The sequence below is a fragment of the Grammomys surdaster genome, unplaced genomic scaffold (genome assembly GCF_004785775.1).
Source record: "Grammomys surdaster isolate TR1022 unplaced genomic scaffold, NIH_TR_1.0 142, whole genome shotgun sequence".
NCBI lineage: Eukaryota > Metazoa > Chordata > Mammalia > Rodentia > Muridae > Grammomys > Grammomys surdaster.
Genome location: NW_021604600.1, coordinates 7055289 through 7079169, shown reverse-complemented (window position 1 = coordinate 7079169; position 23881 = coordinate 7055289). Strand labels below are relative to the sequence as shown.

The 23881-nt window shown below is 43.8% G+C and overlaps 1 protein-coding gene across 2 annotated transcripts in view; it reads left to right on the top strand.

Moving 5' to 3' along the window:
- Window positions 1-3398: 3398 nt before the first annotated feature.
- The window catches only part of Xpo6 (exportin 6), a 99348-nt gene continuing 78865 nt past the window's right edge, over window positions 3399-23881 (top strand). For both annotated transcript variants that reach the window (XM_028764133.1, XM_028764132.1), the window contains exon 1: window positions 3399-4002. In XM_028764133.1, coding sequence (XP_028619966.1) covers window positions 4000-4002 — 3 coding nt within the window. In that variant the 5' untranslated portion in view covers window positions 3399-3999. The remainder of the gene's footprint in view (window positions 4003-23881) is intronic.

The following is a 23881-nucleotide window of genomic DNA, read 5'->3' as shown; positions in this document are numbered from 1 at the left end:
TTTACGATGTCCTGTTCCGGAAGTGAGTCACCTCCCAACCCCAACACCTGCACTTACCTTGGATTCCAGGAAAATCAGAACTAACACAAACACCTTTAAGACAAGAGACTGAAATGACCAAGAAGCAACCATAAACCTCAAGGGACAGACCACTCCCCAAAGGAAGGCAAATTATCTGTGATGGCAGGGTTGTTCCCAGGGGGAAGACATTATCACCAGGAAGGCAATTCTCTCCTCTAGTGAGGGCTGTAAATCACTTCTTCCAACCAGGACTGCTAAGATCCACCAGGCTACACCTTGCCAAGACTGCCTGACGGCACACTTCACACACTTTGCCTCATTCTTCTACTTAAATCTGAAGCTCATTCAAGTGTTTGAAAGATTGGCAAGACCTCATTCAGGGTCTCTTCAGACCACTTAATCTGTCCCTTCTCCTAAGTGTGGCCAGTTATGTACCCCAGGACAGCTCTGAGTGTGGCCCGACACAAAGCTATACACGTATTTATCACGAGGGCTCTTTTGCACGTTTTGTTTGTATTTTCATAGTGTGGCGCTCAAGCGTGAACTTTCATAACAACTCCGTACTGGAGTGCAGTAGGTGGTATGCTCTGTGTGGTGACCGTTTTCATGCCTTGGTGGCAAACACATCCTTAATTCCAGCACCAAGGAGGCAGAGGCAAGAAGATCTCTGTGAGTTCCAGGCCAGCCAAGGTCAAATAGTGAGACTCTGTCTCAAAAAGACAAACCCAAACCTTCCTGCTGTGTTATCAGCGGACTAGCTGCTTTGACGAAATCTCCTTTCGGTACTTCTTTGTCTCTTTAGTTGGCTTATTAGAGAGAACAAATTGCCACAAACCCCCCAAAATCACCTTGTTCAACATCTGTGATAGGCCCCAACAGACCATTTGAAAAATCAAATTGCAATCCTGTAACTCTAAAACTCCATCTTGACCATCTCAAACTAAACTATTTAGGAGGGTGAATTATGACAGGGTCTTTATGGTCCAGGTTGGTCTTAAATTCATCTCAGTCCTTCAACCTTCCAATCGCTGGGGCTCACAGGCATGAGCCTCTATGCCTACTTCAAACTTTTTTAAGTTTATGAGAAATAATGCCAAATTTCTCAAACAGACCACTTTCTCTGCCTCCCCCACCAGCTTCTCTCTCTCTTTCACATTTTCACATTAGCTGGGGAAGACAGTAAACAAACTACAAAGCGACTGCTCCATTTGGGGGAAAGGTTTTATTGTGAATAAGAGAAAACATCCAGAGGCCCCTGGAAGAGTTCAGAGCAGAGAGAAAAAGTAGACCGAACATGGCCAGGGCCGTGTGGAGAGGAGAGAGTGGGGGAGATTGGGAGGAGGGAGTGGAAAATCATTGTTATAAGGAGGATGAGTAGGTGGGGGTGGGAAGCAGCCTGGAAGTTTTAGGGTACAGGGGGAGGTGAGGAGGACCAGGATGCTAGCGTGGGGTCTTCAACGTGAGTAACCAGTGCCTGTGAACAGGGAGTAGAGGAGGCTAGCGTGGATATGCTTGTAAGTGCCACAGCTCTAAGTCAGAGGACAGCCATATTCCCTTCTGCCAAAGGTAAGGGAAATGTCTCCTTTTGAGGGGATAGGAACCTGTTTCACTAGTTACCTAGGAATTCTGCCTTTTATCTAACCTCCAGAAATCCTTCTATAGTCTAGCTTGAACTCATTTCTGAATATATGGATTGCCTGAGACCTAACATGTATGTTTACATATGTGTATGTATGTGTCCATGTGCAAGCACATCTTGATGCTAGTGTGGTCAAAAGACAACAATTTGAGGTAATTTATTTTCTCCTTCCACAGTTGGGTCTTGTCTTCGTCATCGTTCTATTGCTGTGAACACACACTAATGACCATGACAACTCCGTAACAGAAAGCATTTAATTGGGGGATGGCTTACAGTTTCAGATGGTCAGTCTGCTATCACCACGGCAGGGAGCATGGAGACACGCATGGTTCTGGAACAGTAGCTAAGGGCTACATCTCACTCACAAAAACAGAGAGACTGAGAGACTGGCATTGGCTTTTGAAATCTTAAGGCCCACCCCGAGTGACTCACTTTCTCCAACAAGACCAGACCTAATCATTCTAATCTGTTTCAAATAGTGCTACTTCAGACGACTAAGCATGTGAATATATGAGTTTATGCGGGTGTGGGTGAGGATAGGCGTTCTTATTTAAACCACCACAGGTTCTGAGGATTGAATCTAGATTGGGTTGTCAGTCTTAGTGGCAAGTGCCTTCAAAGGCTGAGCCATATCCCTTACAAAATATTTTATTTACATGTATGTTTGTGTACCTATGTATGTGTATGCCATCTGAGTATGGGTGCAGGTGTCTCCAGAGTTCAGAAGAGAGTGTTAAATTGCCTGGTGTTGGGAGTTACAGGTTACCCAATGTGAGCGATGAAACCCTACTGAGGATTCTCAGGGAAAGTCATACAAATTAACTGAAGAGCCATCTCTCCAGCCCACCCTACCTTTTGATTTAGGGTCTCACTAGTCCAGGCTGACTTTGAAGTTACTGAATAGCCAAGGATACCCTGCCTCCACCCCGCCCCCATCCCCATATTAACATTATCAGCTAGTCACTATATCTGGCTCAGAACACTTTTACTTCTTTTAAATCCTCCTAGGATCACTTTTTTTTTTGTTTTTTTTGTTTTTCGAGACAGGGTTTCTCTGTGTAGTCCTGGCTGTCCTGGAGCTCACTCTGTAGACCAGGCTGGCCTCGAACTCAGAAATCCGCCTGCCTCTGCCTCCCAAGTGCTGGGATTAAAGGCGTGCGCCACCACTGCCCGGGCTAGGATCACTTTTAATAGAATGATAAGGAAATTCCCTCTTTTTGATCTTTAAACACACAAAAGTAAACTATTATCCAGTTGTTTTTCTTCTGCCCCCTTCCCCAGGTTCATAAATACCTTCCAAACCAGTGTTTTCTCTAGGCCCTTTTCATCTATCCATAAGACCAATGAGCTAGCTACTCTGCTCATTGCAACATTTGTTCTGTGTTTTTTTCTATTAAATAGAGTCTAGAATTAGGGATGAGGTCAATTAACATCCTGACACTTTCTGGTCCTAGGACCCAGAACTGTGGACTGAATGAATAAAATCCCAGGAGAGCATAGACCAACATCGCCGAACTTCTAGTCCGATGTCAGGATCCGGAAAGGAGCTCAGAAAAGATTTGCGGAATGAATGAGTGAAAGGAAACGAAAGGGAAACCTTTCCTTTACCAAAATGGCCGCGTGTCCCTTTACCAACGCGGCGGTCCGGGCCGCTTGGGCGGGGACGCGGTGGGAGGGGCCAGTGAACAGTCAGGTGCAGCCCCGCCCTCCTCTGCCCTCACTTGATTCCGGATTGGTCCGGTTCCAGCGCCGCAGCAGGCCGCGGGCTGAGGGGCCGCCTGGTGCTCGCCACTTCCGGCGCGTTGAGCTGTTGGCAGGGGGTGGCCGCGAGGGGCGAGCGGCGGCTGCGGGTGGCGCGCAGGGATGCGGAGGGGGCCCGCCGCGAGGACAGAGGTGGCGAGGACCGCACGGGCTCGCGGGCCTCTCTCCTGAGCCGGCCGCGCCGCCCAGGCCCAGGCAGCCTCTGCCCCTTCAGTCTCGGCCGGGGCCCGTCGCCGCCTCGGGCCGCGGAGGCCGGGGAGTCCCTGCCTGGGCCCGCAGCCTCCTTCCCGGGGGGTCGGGCCCAGGCGGGGGGCCCCGTGTAGCCGCCTCTGAACCCTATTTTCTGCTTTTGCGTTTGCCTGGGGTGGGCCGAGGTCTGGATGAATCGCTTTGGGGGGTCCCTGAAGGGGCCGGTGTGCTCCTTTTAAAGGTGCCGGCGGGGCCCGGGTGGGGAACGGGTTATCTTTGCATGGGCGGGGGACTCCCCGAACCTGCCGGGACCATGACCTGAACTGTGCGAGCGGGACGCGACGAATCCCAAGAGCCAGCTCACCTGAGCCACCCCTTTCCCAGCCAGCATGGTGAGTGGGTTCAGGGACCGGGTTGGAGGGATGGCAGTGGGCCTCACCAGCTGAGCCATCTCTTCTCCCTGGGGCGGGGAGAGGCGCGTGCGAGCCTGGCTGGTGACACATGCGTGCAGGGTGTGCAACCGGCTATACATTCCCATCACCCCCACCCCCACTAGATGTCTCGAGTCTGGGAGGACCTTGGAAGCGCCACGGATACAACCCCCCTGCCTCACTGTTGGCTGTGCTCCTTGTGCAGCAAATCGTGATTACCAGTATCATTTATTTATTGATGACATAATATGTGCTATTTCCTTTGCTAAGTGAGTGGTATGTATTTTGTTATTACATCAACCCCCTGATTGGAAATGGGGAGACTGAGACAAGAAGCATTTAGTTACTCTGCCCAAGGTCAGTCGACTCTTCTGGGACAGTGGCATTATTTGAACATTAGCAGTCTGTTATAGAACTGGCTGGATTTTTAGAGAACATCCGTCCAGAGGTAGGTTTGCATTTGTAGAAATCTAGAGTGAGATTTGTAGAGATTATTGATACAGATGATGGCAGAGTCAGTAGTGGGGACTTTGGACATCTTGGTTACTGTTCTTTCTGCTTTTTATGCTCTGGCCTTTTCCCTGGAAAACTATGGGACTTTCAGGTCCCGCTAAAAAAACCTCTCTGAAAGGAAGATTCCGTCCCCTCTTGCAGGCCCTTTAGCCTTTCCACACTCCTTTGGGTTTGTGTACTCAGAGCAGTTGGTCGAGCCCTTGTCTTTTGCCATTTTAATGTTTCTGAGCCTTATCTGCCCATCATAGTAGGCAAGGGTGAAGTTAGTCGTCTGATTATCTGCCTCAGTTTGGCATGTAGCCCATGACGAGTGAGTGAGTGCCCTGCCTGGGTTTGAGCACTTTCCTCCGTTGCCTAGCGAATTAGTGGTGTATCGGAGATGTCGCTGGCACAGCTTTTTAATACACCAGACCAGACTGTCAAACTCTTGTGGGGTGGGAGGGTGGGTGGTACATAAAGTCCTGTTGAATGGAAAGAGGGTCGAAGGCACTCACTGCATCCTCTGGGTTTACAAACAAGCTGGTAAAATACATGGCATGGTGTAATTGTTATATATGGTGTATATGTTTATAGACATACTATAAAAGGCGGTGGAGTTGTTGAGCTCGAGTTTGTTACCTCATCTATACAATGTACAGACAAGAATTTTCTGAAAATAATTAAAAGATATGAAACATCTATGAATTTTCACTCCTTCATTAATTATTTTATGAAATGTTTGAATTTAAATCCCCCTCCCCTCCCAGACAGGGTCTCCCTTTGTAACGCTCTCTGGCTGTTCTGGACACAGTACATATAGACCCACCTGTCTATGTCTTTTAGGTGCTGGGATTAAAGATGTGGGCCACTGTACTGAGCTAACATTTTGAATTTTTAAATTGTGATAAAATACACTTAACCACTTAAACTAATTTCCAGTTCACTGACATTACATACACTTCTGTTGTGTAGCTGTCATGGCTTAAGTCACCAGGGAATTCCATCTCCCCAGACTGAAACATTGGGCCCTGACATACTTACTGATCTCTTGGTCTCTCCTTCAGCAGTTCCTTGCCTCTCCCCTGGCCTCCTGATTGTTTCCCTTTCTGTTTCTAGCCTTTGAATCACTTTTCTTTCTTTCTCTTCTTCTTCTTCCTCTTCTTCTTCCTCTTCTTCCTCCTCCTCCTCTTCCTCTTCCTCCTCCTCCTCCTCCTCCTCCTCCTCCTCTTCCTCCTCCTCCTCTTCTTCTTCTTCTGGTAAAAGTATTCTCTTTATTTTTTTGACTGGCACATTTCATCTAATGGAGTGTCTTTAAGGTTCATCCATGTTGTTGGGTGTGCAGGATTTTCTTGCAGTCTGTGTGTGAGCACACCACTTTTTTTTGTTTTTGTTTTGTTTTTTGAGACAGGGTTTCTCTGTGTAGCCCTGGCTGTCCTGGAACTCACTCTGTAGACCAGGCTGGCCTCGAACTCAGAAATCCACCTGCCTCTGCCTCCCAAGTGCTGGGGTTAAAGGCGTGTGCCACCACTGCCCTGCAAGTGCACCACTTTTGCTTACCCACTCATCCCTCAGTGGCTACCTGGTTTGCATCCCCCGTTGTCAGTTGTGAGTAATGCTGCTGTGAGTACAAGTCTTCTGGTTAGGTTTAAATAGCCTTTATATGCTACACCCTAGAGAATGTAGGTAGGAGCTAGACAGGCAGTGTCCTGCCCTCAGGGGACTTAGCTTGTTGCTGGGACAGAATTTTCTATACAGTAGAGCCAGCAAGTCACTCATGTGCTCAGTTTCATCTAGTTGGCAGTAATTAGGGTATTATAAGCGTGATTACCTTTGAATAATTAATTGGGAAGCTGTTGCTTTTGTATATAGACCTCAACTTCAGCCTTCAGGGAATAGCTACTGTGGGTGTGAGACTGAGAGGGTCTGCTGTCAGGACCTGAATAGTTCATTTGCAGTTAGTTGTTCCAGGGGAGGAAGGTTAAGGGATTGGGTGGTACCATCTTTGTCTAACCATTGCCTGGTTTGTGTCTGACAGGACAAGGGCCTTTTCTTGGGGATCACAGCCCTTTACTTCAATAATTCTTTTCCTCTTCATTTTTACAACTCCAGACGCTGTGGGGCTTGAAGGGTGGTTGTATACTAGTCAGGTCTTTGAATTCACTAAGATGCCTAGTTTGGCCTAGAACTCCTGTCTCTCTTGTCTGAACCTCCTGTGGGGATTATAGACCTGTGTCACCTGATCTGGCTACATTGTTGATCTAAGTGTAAGTGTTTGAAATGCCTTTCTAAAATGAATAGACTGGCATAATAGGTAAAAAGTTCATCTCTGACCAGATGTGGCCCCAGCACTAAAAAGAGAAGAACAAATAAGTTGCTCTTTCAGGGTAATAATCTGCTTGCCTTGGAGGGGAGTGAGTTCATTGGGGAGATGAGTCACGGTCAGAAAACTAGAGATGGTGATAAGATTGAGTGTAAAAGATTGCTGAGGTGCAAAAGCATTTGCCCAAAGAATGGCTGATTGAGATTAAGGCAACTGGGAGAAGGGAGGCTTCCTAGAGGGCGGGTTTGGATCTCGAGGATAAGGGAAGAGAAAAGCCTTCTCCATAAAAGTGCTCGTGAAAGAGCTCTAAGGAAAAGAGTAGGCGTCAGGTGACTGAAGGGGGAAATGGACACCTGGGTACTTGGACTTTCTAGGCTTCTGAGCATTACCTGCATGCAGCACAGTAATAGACCATGTCTTTCATCTTTAAAACCATTTTTTCCCCTTTTACTTTTTGAGATGGTCCAAAAAGTCTAAGTTGGCCTCAGTCTCCCAGTCCTCTCTGTCTTGGCCTCCCAAATGCAGGAATACTTAGAGTCTATCACCATGCTCAACCTGGCTAAAATATGTCCTGTTTAAGAAAGCATCAGATAGAGTGATTGTCTTATGGTACTGACTTCAGTGAAGTAGCTGGAGAGAATGATGCATAGGTTTTTCCTCGCTAGTTGGGGGAGAGTTTCTAGTACTACTACTGTAAGTAACTGAGATTTCCCTTAAAGGAAAATAGCCCATCTGCTGTGCCTAGATTTCACTGGTGAGAGAACCATAGATTAACACTGTCTGTAGGATGTGTCAAAGGCCTGCTCTTGAATGTGCAATTCAAAGTGGCCCAGAATTTACTATGGAGACCAGAGTAGCCTCAGTCTGCCTGCTTCCTGAGTGCAAGGTTTAAAAAGGTGTGTGCTACCATGTTCTGTGAGAATTGTCATTTTAAAATTTCTTAAATGATTACAGAATTAATCAGTGAAGAAAGGTAAAAATCAAAATTGATTTGGAAAGCCTTTAACTTGGAAATTGGGAATAATTACAAGCTTGAATCAGCTGGTGATTTGGATTGGTAGGCGTGAAGGGTTAGAAAAAGAGTTGACAGATTGGCCATGTACTGACAAAATACTGGATTTGGCTGTGTCTGTAAATAGGTGGGAGGCTGATTGGCACCTTGGAATACAAGGTCGACTTGAAGATTTTTAGATTGAACTGTCGTGTGCACATTGAAGTGATGGAGAGCATGTTGGTATAGGTAGAGGTGAGAGGGAGTTACTCAAGTGTAACTGCTTCTCTGATTTTTTTTCTTCCACTGTGAGGATTGAACTTAGAGCTTCAGGTGCATTAAGCAAACTCTACCATATAGTGGTTATACTTCATGCCCTGCCTCTGTTTATTTTAGACTTCCACTCGCCATTTCTACACCATTCATTGTGTACCCATTGCACATTGACTTATTAAGGCATTCTTAGTATTTTTATTTTGTCCAAGGTTCTTGAGAAACAATTACTGTACATATTTATTAGGTATATTGTGATATTGTGCTCACTTAGCATGTTACTTCATAATTACCATTTCTTTGTAATGAGAATATTCAAAATCCTATTCTGCAGTGATTTGAAATCAATACATCAATCAGTTGTTAGTCAGCAGACATACTTTTGGTTCTTCAACTACTTTTTAAGACCACTGTAACCATAATGTGTTGGGTTCAATGTAAATAGCTCAGTGGCACCTTTGTAGTCTGAGAAGGCTGAGGCAGGAGTATGGTGAGTTTGAGGCCAACTTGGGCTACATACTATTCTGTTTAAAAGCAAAAAATAAACACCACAACCTGTTTTTAGTCCTTATGTTTCTCAGCTACTTGTGGTCCTTAGTATCTGCTGTCTCCTTTTCTTGAATTTTTCTTTTTTTCTTTTCTTTTTTTTTTTTTTGTGGCTCCCTTGTATCTTTGTGTCTTTCTCCATTTTATTAGAAAACATTTATTTTATTTTTAAGGCTTGTGTTTGTGTGTGGGCATGTGCATGTGAGTGCAGGTGCACTTGGAGGCCAGAGGTTTTGGATCTTCCTAGAGTTGTAGGTGTTAAGGTTGTGAGCCCCTCAATATGGATGTTGAAAATCAGGTCTTCTGGAAGATTGGTGAATGCTTGTAACTGCTGAGCCATCTCTCCAGATTTGCTATTACTTTCTTGATTTAGTCTCCCTTGATTTTTTTCCTGCCTATGGCTGCAGTTGCTTGTGTACTGATAGAAACTAAACCTTTGGACATGGATGTTCGCTTTAGTGTGCTGTGGGCATTAGTTAATAATATCTAAATCATAGCTGTCATCTTTCCCTCAGGGTAGTGCTCTTTCCCCTTGGCCTGGTTCTCTTAATGATGACCTCATTCATCCAATGTGCATACTTAATGTTGAGTCATACTTAACTTCCTCTTCTGCTATACCTGCTGATAGTATTGCCGGTATGTTTTTGTCCCAATTCTGGCCTTCTCATCTTGCTTGGTTAGGTCAGGTTCTCAGTCTGAGTGTGTGTGTTAGGTCAGGCTCTTAGTCTGTGTGTGTGTGTTAGGTCAGGCTCTCAGTCTGTGTGTGTGTGTGTGTGTGTGTGTATGTGTTTAAGATAGGAACTTTGTGTGCTGCCTGGATTCAAACTCAGAATCCTCATGCTTGAGTGCTGGGATTATAGGTGCTCACCACCATACCAGCTTTGTGATGGTTAATGTTAAACTGGCAACTTGTCATACTTCAGAGTCACCTGGGAAGAGTCTCTGGACAAATCTGAACAAACCTGGGAATTGTTAGATCAAGCTGATGGTGGACATATCTGAGGGGTGGTTGTCTTGAGTGTGTTCATTGATGAGGGAAGCCCAGCCTGCTGTGTCTTTCCCGGGGTTTGAGTCCTACACGGTATTAGAGACAGTGGCATAAGGAGCCTGGGCACGTTCATTTTCTCTGTTCTTGATGTGTGTGTGACTAGCTGCTTTGTGCTTCTGTCTTGACTTCTGTGGCAATGGGCTGTCACCTTGAATTATAAACCAAATACTCCAGATGCTTTTAGTCAGGTATTTTAATCCTAGCAACAGAAATGAAGTAGAATAGACTGCTCCAGCTTCCAGGTTCTCCTTCCATCAGTCTGCCTGAGCATTTTGTTACAACTACTCAGAGAGCCAGTGTATAAGGTGCTACTTGGCATGATTCAGAGCAGTGCTGAGAAAGGTTCCCTTGGCTCTTGGAGACCAGGTTTTTAGTTAGGCAGGGTAGTTGGAAGCATGGGCTATGTATGGATTGATTCCCACAGGTATATTTGACTTTAGACTTCTCAGTAGGAAAGAGGATGATATATTAGATGCTAAAAGTGATGGACCTAGAATGTCTTTTAAACTTCATAGATCATACCTCATTCTCTCCTCACAGCCTCCCATGTCAGCCCCAGAATCCTCAGCGCACTTTGACCTTTCCTTCCTTCTCTCTCCTGCTGCTTCTGCTTCTCTTTGTCGTTTCCTATCTTTTTTTCCAGGTAAGACTGTGATCAATACCATCATAAAACATCACCTTTTTGAGGTTTTCTAGGTCATTAGTGTAATATCTGTCACCTTTGATTATAGTGAGTTTTTTGCTTTTGTTACTTGCCTTTAATATGTAATAATTAACAGGCTGCAGCCTTGTAGTGTCAAACAGTTGAGAAGGTTGGAGGTGAACCTCCTTGCCCACTTCTTTGCTGTTGCTGAGCCTAGTAAGATTCAGCATATTTGGATACTTGAATGAGGAGTGGTAGTTGTAAGCTTTTGCCCTGGGCACGTGGACATGTGCAGGACATGAGTGAGGGGCGTTAGAACTAGTGCACTGTAGATCATGGGCCACAGCACAGGCAGCCAGAGAGAGGGTAGAAAGGGAAGGGGACAGGTTTAGAAGAAGAGAATAGCTTATTTCTTAGGTACATTTGGTGATAGCCACTGGGTAGGGGCTCTAACTACTACTATTGCCTCCTCATTTACTTTCTCTGACTTTGTTCTGTGTAACTATTTTTGTTCCCAATTTACAGTTGAGAAAGATAAGGACTTTGGGTCAGTGAGAGTAAGGTTAATAGCTTGTCTAGAGTACTTGGTGATTGACAGAGTCAGATTTCAGAGCTGCTCCCAACCCTCACAGCCATGCTGTACACAAGATTACTAGATTTCTATAGTACATACTTACTGAAAATGTAGACTGTTTTAGAAAAACAGTGCATCTTGCCATCTGAACTTAAAACCTTGAGAACATTCTCTCCATAGTGGATAGGTTGAGATGGCTAAGTCTTCCACCATCTTGTTATCTCTGGCCATCTTATAAGGTGATGGGATTGAGGAAGTGTGAGCACCAAGGACCCCATGGTGCACATAATGGATGTTCACAGGGAGAGACAGTTGTTTGCCTTCAAGTTTCAGTTCAGATAAGCTTATTAGGCTTAGTATGTACATAAGTAGTTTGCCTCCTCTCCCTCCCCATCTCTTCCTTTTTTTGTTTTTTTTTTTTTTTGTTTTTTTTTCAAGACAGGGTTTCTCTGTGTAGCCCTGGCTGTCCTGGAACTCACTCTGTAGACCAGGCTGGCCTTGAACTCAGAAATCCACCTGCCTCTGCCTCCCAAGTGCTGGGATTAAAGGCATGAGCCACCACTGCCCGGCCATCTCTTCCTTTTTTTGAGACAAGGTTTTTTTGTATAGTCTCAGTTAGCCTGGAATTTACTGTTGCCCCCACTGGTTTCAAACTTGGATCCCTTCTCCTGCCCTCACTTCTCACATGCCACTACGCTGAATTTACTAGGCTCATTTTCACAGTTAACAGTGAGCAACAGCTCTGGTGCAGGGCTTTAGCAAAAGGGTGTTTTATGACTTGAATGAAGGTAGAACAAAAGATCAGTGCTTTGTAAATTAGTAATCAGTCCTGGGAAGCTTTCCCCCTCCTTGTCTGTTATTGTTCTATTGCTGTGTATAGAGATACCACAACTAAGGCAACTTTTAAAAGAAAACGTTTAGTTGGGGCTTACAGTTTCAGAGGGTTAGTCCATGGCATAGTGCTGGAGCCGTAGCTGAGCAATTGGTTTACTCCCCAATCCACAGGCACTACACAGAGAGCAGAGAGAAAGTGAGAGACTGGGGCTGATGTGAGCGTCTAAAACCTCAGAGTCCACCCTCAGTAACACACCGCCTTCAACAAGGCCATACCTCCTAAGTCCTTCTCAAACAGTTCCACCCACTGCTGACCAAGCATTCAAACATAAGAGCCTATGGGGGCCATCCTCTTATCCAAACCACCACTTCCCCCTTTTCTTTCTTCTATTAGAGTGTCAGCTGCATACATTCCTTAAAGTGACTACATGCTCATTAAAACGAAACTCCAGGAAGTATCAAAAAGTACAAAGGTAGCAAAAAAGGTTTTGTGTGTGTGTGAACACACACACACACACACACACACACACACACACACACACACAGAAGTAAGTACCTAAAATCAGTACTTTTGTTTAAAAAGTGGTAGTGATCATTTTTTCTCTTGTTTTCTGTGCTTGTCTTTTCTTCCTGTGTAGGGTTGCATGTGTACCCATGAGTATGGTAGGTAGAGGACAACCTGGGGCACTGTTCTCAGGTACTCTTCTCTCACTTACTGGTTTGGAACTCATCTTGGCCAGGTCGGCTATCTTGCTATTAGGGACCCACTTGTCTACTTTCCCAACATTGCAGTGACAAGTGTGTGCCACAAGCATGACTTGCTTGTGTACCTGTGTGTTCTGAGAATTGAACTCAGGTCTTCTAAATGAGCTATCTTCCCAACCTCCTCTTTTTGAGACAAAGCCTTATTATGTATGTAGTTCAGGCTGGCTTTCAGCTAAGCCTCCTGTCTTATCTCTCAGGCCATTATCAAATGAGTACACTACCATGCCTGGATATGTTGACTTTTGGGTGAGGGCATCATAATAGTTAAAAGATACTGTCACTTGGGTTAAAAAACAACCCTTTATTTTGAAACAGTTGTGTGCTCACAGGAAGTTACAAAACTGGTGCAAAAAAAACCCTGTGTCTACTTTACCAGGTGCCCAGGTCGTGTCCAAACCAGGAAATTAACATTTGATGTTTACCAGTTATTATTGTGTATTTGTTCACTTATATGTTCATGGGTGTGCAAGTATATACATTTTATGTATGTGATTGTGCAGAGTCCAGAGGTGGATGCTGGGTGTCTTCCTTAACTTGTCCCAAACCTTACCTTTTGAGACAGCATGCACCTCTCGTTGAACCTAGAGCTCACATATTAGGCTAGTCTGGCTGGCCAGTAGACTCCAGGGATGCTCTCCTCTTCCCACTGTTGAATTACATGTGCACCTTGCTGTGCCTCATGCAGTGGTTTGAATGAGAATGGCCTCCATGTGCTTATATTCAAATGTTTGGTTCTCAATTTGTAGACTGTTTAATAAGGATTAGAGGTATGCTCCTGTTGGAGTTGGTGTCACACTGGAGGTGGGCTTTGAGATTTCAAAAGCCCTCACCAGACTCACTCTTGGTCTCTCTCTGCCTCCTGTTTTTAAATCAGATTTAAGCTCTCAGCTACTTTGTCAGCAGCACCATGCCCGCTTTCCAACTGCCATGCTGTCTGCTATGATAATCATGGACTCACCCTTTAAAACTGTGAGCTAGCCCCTAGTTAAAGTTTTCTTTTATAAATTGCCTCGCTCATGGAGTTCACAGCAAAAGAACAATACTAAGACACCTAGTGCTCACCCCTACCCCCTTTTAATGTGAGTCTAAGTGCTGGAATGTGTGATATCTGTAATTGTTAATGAATTAATAATAAAAATTAAGAAGTCGAACAAGTATTGTCTATGAATGTAAGGGATCCATTCCAGCAAGGCTGCAGAATCACACATTCATCTGGCCTGCAGCTGTTAATGGTGGGAGGGGAAGGATGGACAGAAGCTTTGATACTTTTAAATTTTCCTGCCAAGTAGGTGGCACACACCTGTGATCCCAGAATTCTGATGAGGCAAGGCAGCCTGGAGTTCAAGGCTAGTTGAGTTCAAAGCCAGCCTGGCTAAATTGGGCTTCCTAAAAGAGGTGGTATGCAGCTTGGGTTTCAGAGCAGATATGGGAAGTCTCTAGGTAGAGTTTGGGACATTTGGGGCAGAAGGTGCAGCAGGTACATGTGGAGTGGACAGCTAGATTGTGTGCTTAGTGATGTTCATAGTGGGTGAGTGGAAGTGTGGAATGAGGTTTTGCTAGGCAGCACAGCTGTTGTTTGAGGGTATGACCTGGGAAGGGAGCCCTTGTCCTCATGAATACTCAGAAAATTGTTTATCTGAGTTCTTCAGTCTGCTTAGAGGAAGAAAAATTAAGTGATCTGTCAAGGCTTTGTTTGTTTGTTTTTTTTTTTAAAGATAATTTTAAACTTTAGAATAGTTCTAAAGTCAGTCAGGATGTCTGTGCACATCTCTACAGAGTTACTAAAAACAAAAACCAAAGCCCTGCAGGAAGCACTGAGTATTGATTTGAGGCCAACTCAGTTTTTGGGCCATCCTCATCCTAGTACTGATAGGCACTTGAAGCCAGTGCTGTTTAGAGATTCACAATATTCTGCTGCCTCTTGATTTTGCCCAGTAGTTACTCTGATTACAAGTTATTTTGAACTCTAAAATATTTGATAGCTTTCTTTTTAACTAATTTATTTTTATTTTGTGTGCACTGATGTTTTGCCTCCATGTATGTTTGTGAGAAGGTGTCAGATCTTAGAGTTACAGACAGTTGTGAGCTGCCATGTGGGTGCTGGGAATTGAGCTGGGTCTTCTGGAAGAGCTGCCAGTGCTCTTTACCACTGAGCCATCTTGATAGCTATTTATAAAAAAAACAAGAAATTACTACCTGTATGTTTGCTTTCTTGTCTTGTTTTCAGTTTACTTTCTAAATGGTTGTCTTTGCGCTGTAAATGCACTTTTCCCACTTAACAGTATAGTAGAAGTGTTTTTTTGTTTTTTTTGTTTTTGGTTTTTCGAGACAAGGTTTCTCTGTGTAGCCCTGGCTGTCCTGGAACTCACTCTGTAGACCAGGCTGGCCTTGAACTCAGAAATCCACCTGCCTCTGCCTCCCAAGTGCTGGGATTAAAGGCGTGTGCCACTACTGCCTGGCTAGAAGTGTTTTTTCAGATTGTTAAATGTTTCCCAAGTATTTATGATGACTGTAGCATTGCATTGAATGGATTCTTAGGCAGTTAAGATTTTTGCCATAATAAACAATGTGTGATTAAAGTCTTTGCAAAAAGCCTTTTCTGAGAATTAGGAGTTGCTTTAGGATAGATTCCCAGGCTCAAGGGTAGGAAGACTCCTCTCCACCCTTTCTCATAAACCTTTTATTTGGGGATAATTTTAAGCTTAATATGCACATTTTAAAGACACTTCATCATGTTTTCCAGAAAGGTTATGGCAAGGTTATTCTTCTTTCTAGCAGTGTTAATAAACATCAATGGCATTGATAGTCTTAAGAAAGTACTACTAGCAAGGGTTAGTGGGTTCTTAACTATTCCTCAGTATTGTGTGTATGTAGGAAAAGTTCTTTTGGGTTAGAGTTTATTTTCTGTTTATAGGAGTAGCTCTGTCTCTCTCTCTCTATTGTTTTGGAGATAGATCTATCTGTAGCTTGGGCTAGCTTTCACATCACAGTCTTCCTGCCTCATCTCAAGTGCTGACTTACAGCTGTACACACCATCATGCCTGTCTTAAAACTTGACATTCTAAATAAAGTATTCCAAATTCAATGACATAGGACAAGAAGTGCAGCTCACTAGTAGAACACCCATCCAGCATACCCCCAGTTCAGTTCTCAGCACCACAGACAACATGTGACATTGGGTACATTTGAGATGTAGAGTTTGAGAGTTTTTTCATTACTCCAGAGGAAGTCCTGTACCTACTCAGGTCTGTCTGTCTGTCTCTCCTCCAAGCCCTTGGCTTTTGTGTGTATGGATATGTTTGCTGTGAATACTTTATATAAATGAAATCATACAGTATGCAACCACTCAGTCTCTTTCCCCCTCCTTAGAGTCCTGCTTATGTTGCTTAGGGTGTCCTTGAACTCCTAGGGCAGCAGCCTCCCAAGTACAACTACATAATTTTTTTCTAAACCATATAAAAGATGATTTATAAGATTACATTTATGTCAGTCGGTGATGATGCATGTCTTTGACCCCAGCACTCAGGAGGCAGAGGCAGGCAGATCTCTGTGATTTGGAGAATAGACTGGTCTACAGAGTGAGTTCCAGGGCAACCAAAACTATACAGAGAAACCCTGTCTTAAAACAACAACAGAAAAGATTATGTTGAACCACACCTATGTATTATAGTTAGAAGATAGGGTAATCTCTTTGGTAGCAGTCTGGAATTCTGGAGAGTTGGACAGGCTGCCTCAGGCTGTACCATGAGGAAGAAGTAGTTTTTACAGTTAACCAGTAGAGGACCAATGGCTGTAGGGTCTGAGATAAGAAGGAATCTGAGACAAGGACAAAGGGGGCTTTTGAATAAAATGGCAGCACTTGTCATGCTAGGGATAGGTAGGAGCCTTGTAGATAACACCCTTAATTCTGCTCATACAGATAGAATTCTAGTGGGCATGCACTGCCATTGGTTTATGGATCTGTGAGTAAAGGTGCCTGTCATTGAGCTTGACTGTCTGAGTTGGTACCTAGGAATGTATGGTGGAAGGAGGGTGGAGGGCCAATATTTCAGTATTTTCTATATTGCCTAAGCTACTATGATGTCATTATCTTGACTTGAAAGCCTTTACAGATATGACTGAGCATTAATAAAAAATACAAATATTAGAGCAGTGCTGGGTATAGTCAGAGGAATAAACTGGTAACAACTTTTGTTCAATGATAGAACACTTGCCTGGTATATGTAAGGCCTTGGATTCAGACAGATGAAATAACATGCAAGTGTTCACATGAAGTTCATATAAATGAAATCTGTGGTAAGGGAGAGATTGCTCCTAACCAATACTTACACACTGAAGTATACTCCTGATTGTCTTTCATACCAGGGTGCTCTGAAAGCACGCAGGAGTTCTTCAAGTTACTCAGGCTTGACTCAGTGGACTGGCTCTAGTCTGTCTTTTCTACTGTCATGCATCTCTCTCAGTGGAAGCACTGGTGCTCATCAAACCTGCTGGTTTGTGTAGACAGCTTCTTTCTGTGTCCTTTATTATTCTTGTGGTCTACATTTAGGGGTAGCCTTCAGTATCCCATGCTGGAGGAGCAGTTGAATGTATTCTTCTGGGCCTGCTCTTCCTTTGCTCAGGAGTGATTTCTCCTGGTGTACTAAGGAAAGCATCACACTATGGGTCCACTTCTGCCAGGTATATAGTCCTGCATCCGTGCATCAGAACCATGCCTAGCTTCATACTAGAACTCTCACTGCCCTGTGCTCGATGTACCCTGCATCTTTGCAGAGGTTAGAGCTAGCCCTTTTCCCTAGTCTTGGGGGTGGGTTAATAAAACAGTTCAGAATGAATTGGAGGAAGTGATGGAAGAGAAGGAGGAAGAAGAGGCAGACAGCACTGCCTATAAGAATATTAGACTTTGGCTTGTACTTTGGATCTTGAGATAGAAAGCCACTGGGTAGATCCTGGAGGGAGAAAGGATGTGGTTATATACCCTAGTTCACACCAGTCTGTAGACCATCTGGAGGCTTCTGCCAAAATCAGGCAAGTGCTGTTTTAGTTGTTAAAGTGTGATGCCTGGTAGTGGTTTAGAATGGAAGTGTATGGGTTTTACAGAAGAGGCTTGCTGTTAGGACACTTGGTAACAACAATTTGAAATTGCTTGCACAGGAGCAATATTGTTGGTAGTTTTTCTTGATGACAGAGTTGCCGTGTGCTCTTACTTTGGTGATCTGCTAATGTCACATTACCTGATTGCATTCAGTGTGCAGTGCCAGCTCATTTATCTTCAGACACTTGGAGCAGAACACTTGTGTGGAGGAACTATCACTGATAGGAACTCTGGCATTCTGCTCCGTTCTTGACTTCACTAATAACTAGGTAACTGTGGGCAAACAGCTTTATTTTCCTTTTTGCTGATGCAAGGTTGCACTTGCTGTTCACTGTGGCTATTTTTTCTGTCTTAAGATTCTCAGTCCTGTTTTAGAATTTCTGGATAGCATCTTTGTGTCAGTATGCTCAGTAAGTGTCATTGGAATGACATGTTGGTACACATGTCTGTCTTGTGGGAAAGAGAAGCAGATGTGCTGAAGAGAATGCCTGTTGGTGATGCCTTACTAATTTTGGACAGTTTTCTTGCAGAATAACCTTTTATCATTCTTTTGCCTGTCTAATTGAAGCCCTCTGGGAGATATTTTTAATGTCTAAGTTGTGTAATATCTCCCCCCACAAAACAATATTCCCCCCACCAAAAGAATGGGTGAAAATCTACTTGGTTTCCATTTAAAATAATGCTGTTTTAAAGGGGCTGGAGAGTGGTTAAAAGCTCTTGCTGCTTGCTCTTCCTGAGGACCCCAGTTAAGTTCTAATACACACACTACTGGAAATTTCAGTCCTAGAGGATCTGACACCCTCTTCTGGCCTTATTCGGGCACTGTGTGTGTGTGTGTGTGTGTGTGTGTGTGTGTACGTACACAACAACAGAAGCAACAATAGTAGTCTTCAAAACAAAACAAAAGAAAACAAAAAACCATCCCATGGGCAGGAAAGATGGCTCAGAGCTTAGGGATACTTGGTGCTCTTGTGGAAGAACCAGGTTCAGTTCTTGGCACTCACATGGTGACTCACAAATGCATGTAAACTTTAGTTTCAGAGGATTTGACACTGTCTTCTGGCCTCTGTGGGAACCAGACACAAGTATGTACATTCATACATGGAGGCAAAACACACATACACAAAAATCAAAATGAATCTTAAAAATCATTACCTTGCTAAAGCTAGGCATACTTGTGCACACCTGTAATTTTAATACTTGGGAGGCTGATGCAGGAGGACCATGTGTTCTAGGCCAGCCTGAACTACATAGACTATGAAAACAAATCCTAGCACTAGGGAGACAGAAACAGGTGGATCTCTGAGTTTGAGGCCAACCAGGGCTACATAGTGAGACTGTCTTAAAACAAATACCCCAAACAAATGAAATGACCCTTGTTAGTTGGAAGTTATTTCCAGCTAACAGAGATTGCAGAGTAGTAGGTTCAAATAAGCCTGTTAACATTTTTTTTTTTCCTTCGAGACAGGGTTTCTCTGTGTAGCCCTGGCTGTCCTGGAACTCACTCTATAGACCAGGCTGGCCTCGAACTCAGAAATCCGCCTGCCTCTGCCTCCCAAGTGCTGGGATTAAAGGCGTGTGCCACTACTGCCCGGTGCCTGTTAACACTTTTGATGTTTGTGTTAGTTTGTCTTTTCTCTGTCCGTCATAGGCGCATGTATAGATATGCTTTGACAGAGGAAGATACCTGATATCAACCTCTTGCCTCAAGAAGTATGCCTGTGCATACACTTTAATATACCCATGTACCACCCACACCCACCCACACACACCCCTCTGCAAGTCATTATTTTAGTGTTGTCAGTCAGTCCACCAATGTAGCTGTTTCCCCTGTAGTTCAGCGTCCAGTCTGGGTTCAGGTGTAACATTTACTTATTATGAGTCATTAGTCCACCTTAGATTTGTTAGTATTAGTTTTTGAAACATCACACCCATGCATTGGTAGGTAGTTAGTTCCTCTTGTTTTTATGTATGTTCCCTAGTACACGGGCAGTTTTCCCAGCAGAAAATGTATTGTCCTCCTCTGTCTACAAAGATGTTTACTCTAGTTACTACTCCCTGTGAGGATAGAATATGCTACCTTGGATGTATCAGTCCCTCAGTGGGACCAGTGAAGCTTTCTAGCTCAGATCCTTGGCATTCTTTTTGCTTTTAACTGGATTCTCTGATCAGCAGTAATCTGATCTCTTCTGATCAGGAAGAAGAGACTCTAATGGGGCACTTTGTATAAATGTAAGAAGTACTAGAGAGGTGTTTTGCCTGCTGTTGTCTTTGTGGAAGTTTAGTCTGAGGCCGAAGAGTGGGTTCAGATCGGCCAGACTGTGTATTTTCATTAGATATTAAAGATCCACACAGAGATTCTGTCAAGTCATGTCTGTGATTGTTCCCAAAGGGCAAATACTGTTGAGCTTTGAACTGTAGGTAGACAAGGAGCTTTCCAAGGCAGATGGGTCTCTTTGCTCTTTGGTTCCAGGTGATGTTCATAGTGTGATGTGCAAGCCTTTGTCCTGGCTGCTTGTAACTGCAGCACTGTTTGTCTGCCTGGGTAGAGTACTTTTCCCAGGAGCTCTTGTTCTACCCACTCTTATCCTTGTAGCTACTCTTGTTGCTGTGATCTTGTACCTGACAAAACCCATGTAAGGAAAGAGAAGGGGTTCTTTTGGCTCACAGAGGACACAGACCAGTATGAGGCTACAGACCAGTATGGTGGGGAAGACATGGTGGCAGGAGTTTGAGGAGACAGCTGGTCATATTGAGTCTGCAGTCAGCAATCAATGAGAGGTAATTGCTAGTGCTCAACTAGCTTTCTGCCTTTTATACTGTCTGGGACCCCAGCCTATGGAATGGTGCACTCATATTTGAAGTGGGCCTTCCAATCTCAGCCCAATCTAGGGAATCCTTCACAGCCATGGTCAGAGGCTTATTTCTGTGGTAATTCTAGATTGTAATTGTCAGTCACACAATACTTTTTTTTTTTTTAAGTCATAGACTGGCTAAGAATCCAACACCACCTGGTGTGCTGACCATTCAGCTGGAGGCTTTGAGTGAATCCTTTAGAGAATGAGTGAGTGACTGTTGTTCTGACAACTAGGGCTAGAGAGATCAGCTGGTTTCATTGGCTTGCTTATGAACTATAAAACACAAGAACAAGATTTATAGTTTAACAAAGATGTGTTCAGTTTGGGTTTTAGAAATGAAAGCACCTGTAGGATGTAACAGAGGAGCAGCAAGAGCTGAAGGAGGAGGGAGTTTGAAGGGCGTATATCTTGGGACTAGAGCTTCCTTCCTGTTCTTTGCTACTTTCTTGCTTTTTTGAGCCTGATGACTTTGTATAGCACTGGTGTGGGGGAGGGGCACCCTCACATTGATTGTCATGTGTGTTACTTTAAGCTTTGGATCTTTTACTACAGCCAAAAATACTCCCTCCCTCCCTCCCTCCCTCCCTCCCTCCCTCCCTCCTTTTCTGCGGTGAAAAGTGTAAGGAAGGAGTGTTCATTTGAGAGTGGAGACATCTATGTTGATGGTATTATATTTGAGAGATCGTTTACTTGAGACTGAAGTTCCTTGCAAATTCTGTACTTTTGAACTTTGGCTGGCAGGTAGTGTGGGATCAGTATCAATATCAGTGAGGCTGTGAACCTGTATAATAAGGATGTCTGTGGTCTGCTGGGTACACAAGTTGTAGCTCCCAGGAAAGGAAGCAGAAAGTTTGCTAAAGGTTTCTTTTAAAGCCAAGGGTTATGTTGCAGAGAAGATTGTTTTAATTTCTTTTTACATTTATTTATTTTGTGAACATATGTGCTTGTGTGGGTGTATGTCCCATGGTACACATGTGGAGATCAGAGGGCTATTTGCAATATGTGGGCTTCAGGGTTCAAGGTCAGATAACCAGGCTTGGGCAAGCATTTTACCTAATGAACCATCTCTCTCCAGCCTGAGATGATTAGTTAGAGGTCGTTAGGTGGAACATTACAGATTTAGTCAAGGTTTGAGAAAACGTAGGTATTCATTTTGTCACGGGACAAAGGCCCATATAGATCATCTACCATCAGGACTTCTGTTAGGCTTGGTTAAAGATATTTTTAGCAACTATTTACATATTTATTTTTCAAAAAAAGATTTGTTGTTTGTGAACAAGGGTCATACTTACAGCTTTTTTGATGGAAAATTAATATCACATGTGCATCTTTGTGGGACTCAGCAGTAATCCTGAAGAGCCAAAGCGACAGCAGGAGTATAGGAGCAATCTTGTTTTTAAACTCACCTAGAATTGATCTGAGAATTGTAATACTGTCTATAACACTGACATCAGTAGCTTGATTTTTGAGTCCCTACTTTATGCCTAGCATTATATATGCTTATTATATGTGCTTTATGTAAATTAATCTCATTTAGTCCTTAGAAGGATCCAGTGACTTAAAATTTCCTCTATTTAATATAGGAGACAAAGGTATCTGTTAAAAACTTGGCCAAGTTTCAGGTATATTTGAATGAGAGCCTGGGGAACCTGATTTATAAGGTATACTCTTTACCTAGTAGTGTGGGTAGAAGTCTGCAGAACTGATTACAAGACAAAGACATAGGGGAAACAGAGGGGTCCAGGCTATAATCTTCATGAAAAATTTAATGAAGGCTGAGCTGTAAATTTTCTCTCCCGAAGCAAGTCAGGATAGAAGTCCCCCCATGAGTGTTCAAATGCCATGACGCTTCTCTTCCAGGGAGCCTTGGGAACTAGACAGCTTTTAAGTCTGTCCCCCCAATCCTGCGGATGTCTCTGCATTCCCCAGGACCCATGCACACGATCTCTGGCTCTGGGCACGGAGGCACTCCTGTAGGATGGTACTCACCAGACTGTACTTTCTCAGTTGTAGCTCCTACTCTCTGCGCCCTCAGGATCTTTCTGACCCTTTCATGTCAGGAACAGTCTTATTTATCTTTACATCTCGGGAGTATCAAGCTCATTTGCCAAATAAATAATTTAGTTTCTCAAGGTCAGTCTAGATTTAAAAGCTATCTAAAGCTAGATCTAGAAGAACCGTGGTTGAGAAGTCTGCCTTTAGGGGAATTTATTTGGTTATGAAGAACAGATTGCAGCAGAGTTGGAAAAGTTGGTATGAAAGTGACCAGCTAGCCGGGCGGTGGTGGTGCACGCCTTTAATCCCAGCACTTGGGAGGCAGAGGCAGGTGGATTTCTGAGTTCAAGAGAGTTCAAGGCTAGTCTGGTCTACAGAGTGAGTTCCAGGATAGCCAGGGCTACACAGAGAAACCCTGTCTCGAAAAACCAAACCAAAAAACAAAACAAAACAAACAAAAAAGAAAGTGACCAGCTAAAAGAAGCTAGTTTTACAGGCAGTACAATAGGGAATGGTAAATTGTGAGGGAAGACGGCACAAAGTGAGAAAGCACTGGGAAACTGTGTGCAGGCTCAATGGAGTCAGCCATAGAAAATAGGAAAAAGTCAAAGAAAATGTCAGAGTCTGTGACCTTTCTCTTCCTTTCAAGTTTTCTTTGATGAGGTGATTCTGAGACTTGATTGGCTTTGGTTCCTTAATGAGTCATAAGCACAGGTCTTTGCACTGTTTATCCAGAAACAGAAATAGATAGCAGCAGAAATCCAGGCAGGCAGCTGTGTACCCACTGACAATTCTGCAGCAGAGAATGTAGGTTTGTTTTAGACATATACATGGCTCTCCTAGAGGATTCTAGTACAGCTATAGTTCATCATCCCATTTTGCCCAAAGATTTTAAGTACATGTGCCTTTTTCTGTTGGGATTAGCCTTGGGGAGTTACAGGCAAATAAAACAGCAATATATGACTTTGCTGTGGTGGCTGCTTTGGATACATAGGCAACAGTGGGACTCATATGGAGACTGCAGGTCTCTCTTTACACTGTAGTGAGCAGTTGTGCTAATTGATGTAAATACCATGGAAACTCATGGTCTAAATTTTGAAGATGCAGTTAGAAAGCTCACAGCACCTGTACATGTTCTTAGAGATAACTAATTATAGCTGTTACAGCATGTAACACTGAAACCCAGAGTAGAATATTCTTGGAGTTCCAAGGTAGTTCTTCCCTAAAGTAACCACTATTCTGACTGTAATACACAACTCAGTCTTAGTTTTGTTAATGTTTTTGATATAAAACAGGTTGGGCATAGTGTTACACATCTTGAGTTCCAGCACTCGGGAGGCAGAGGCAGAGGCAGAGAGAGAGAGGCAGAGAGAGGAGAGGCAGAGAGAGGAGAGGCAGAGAGAGGA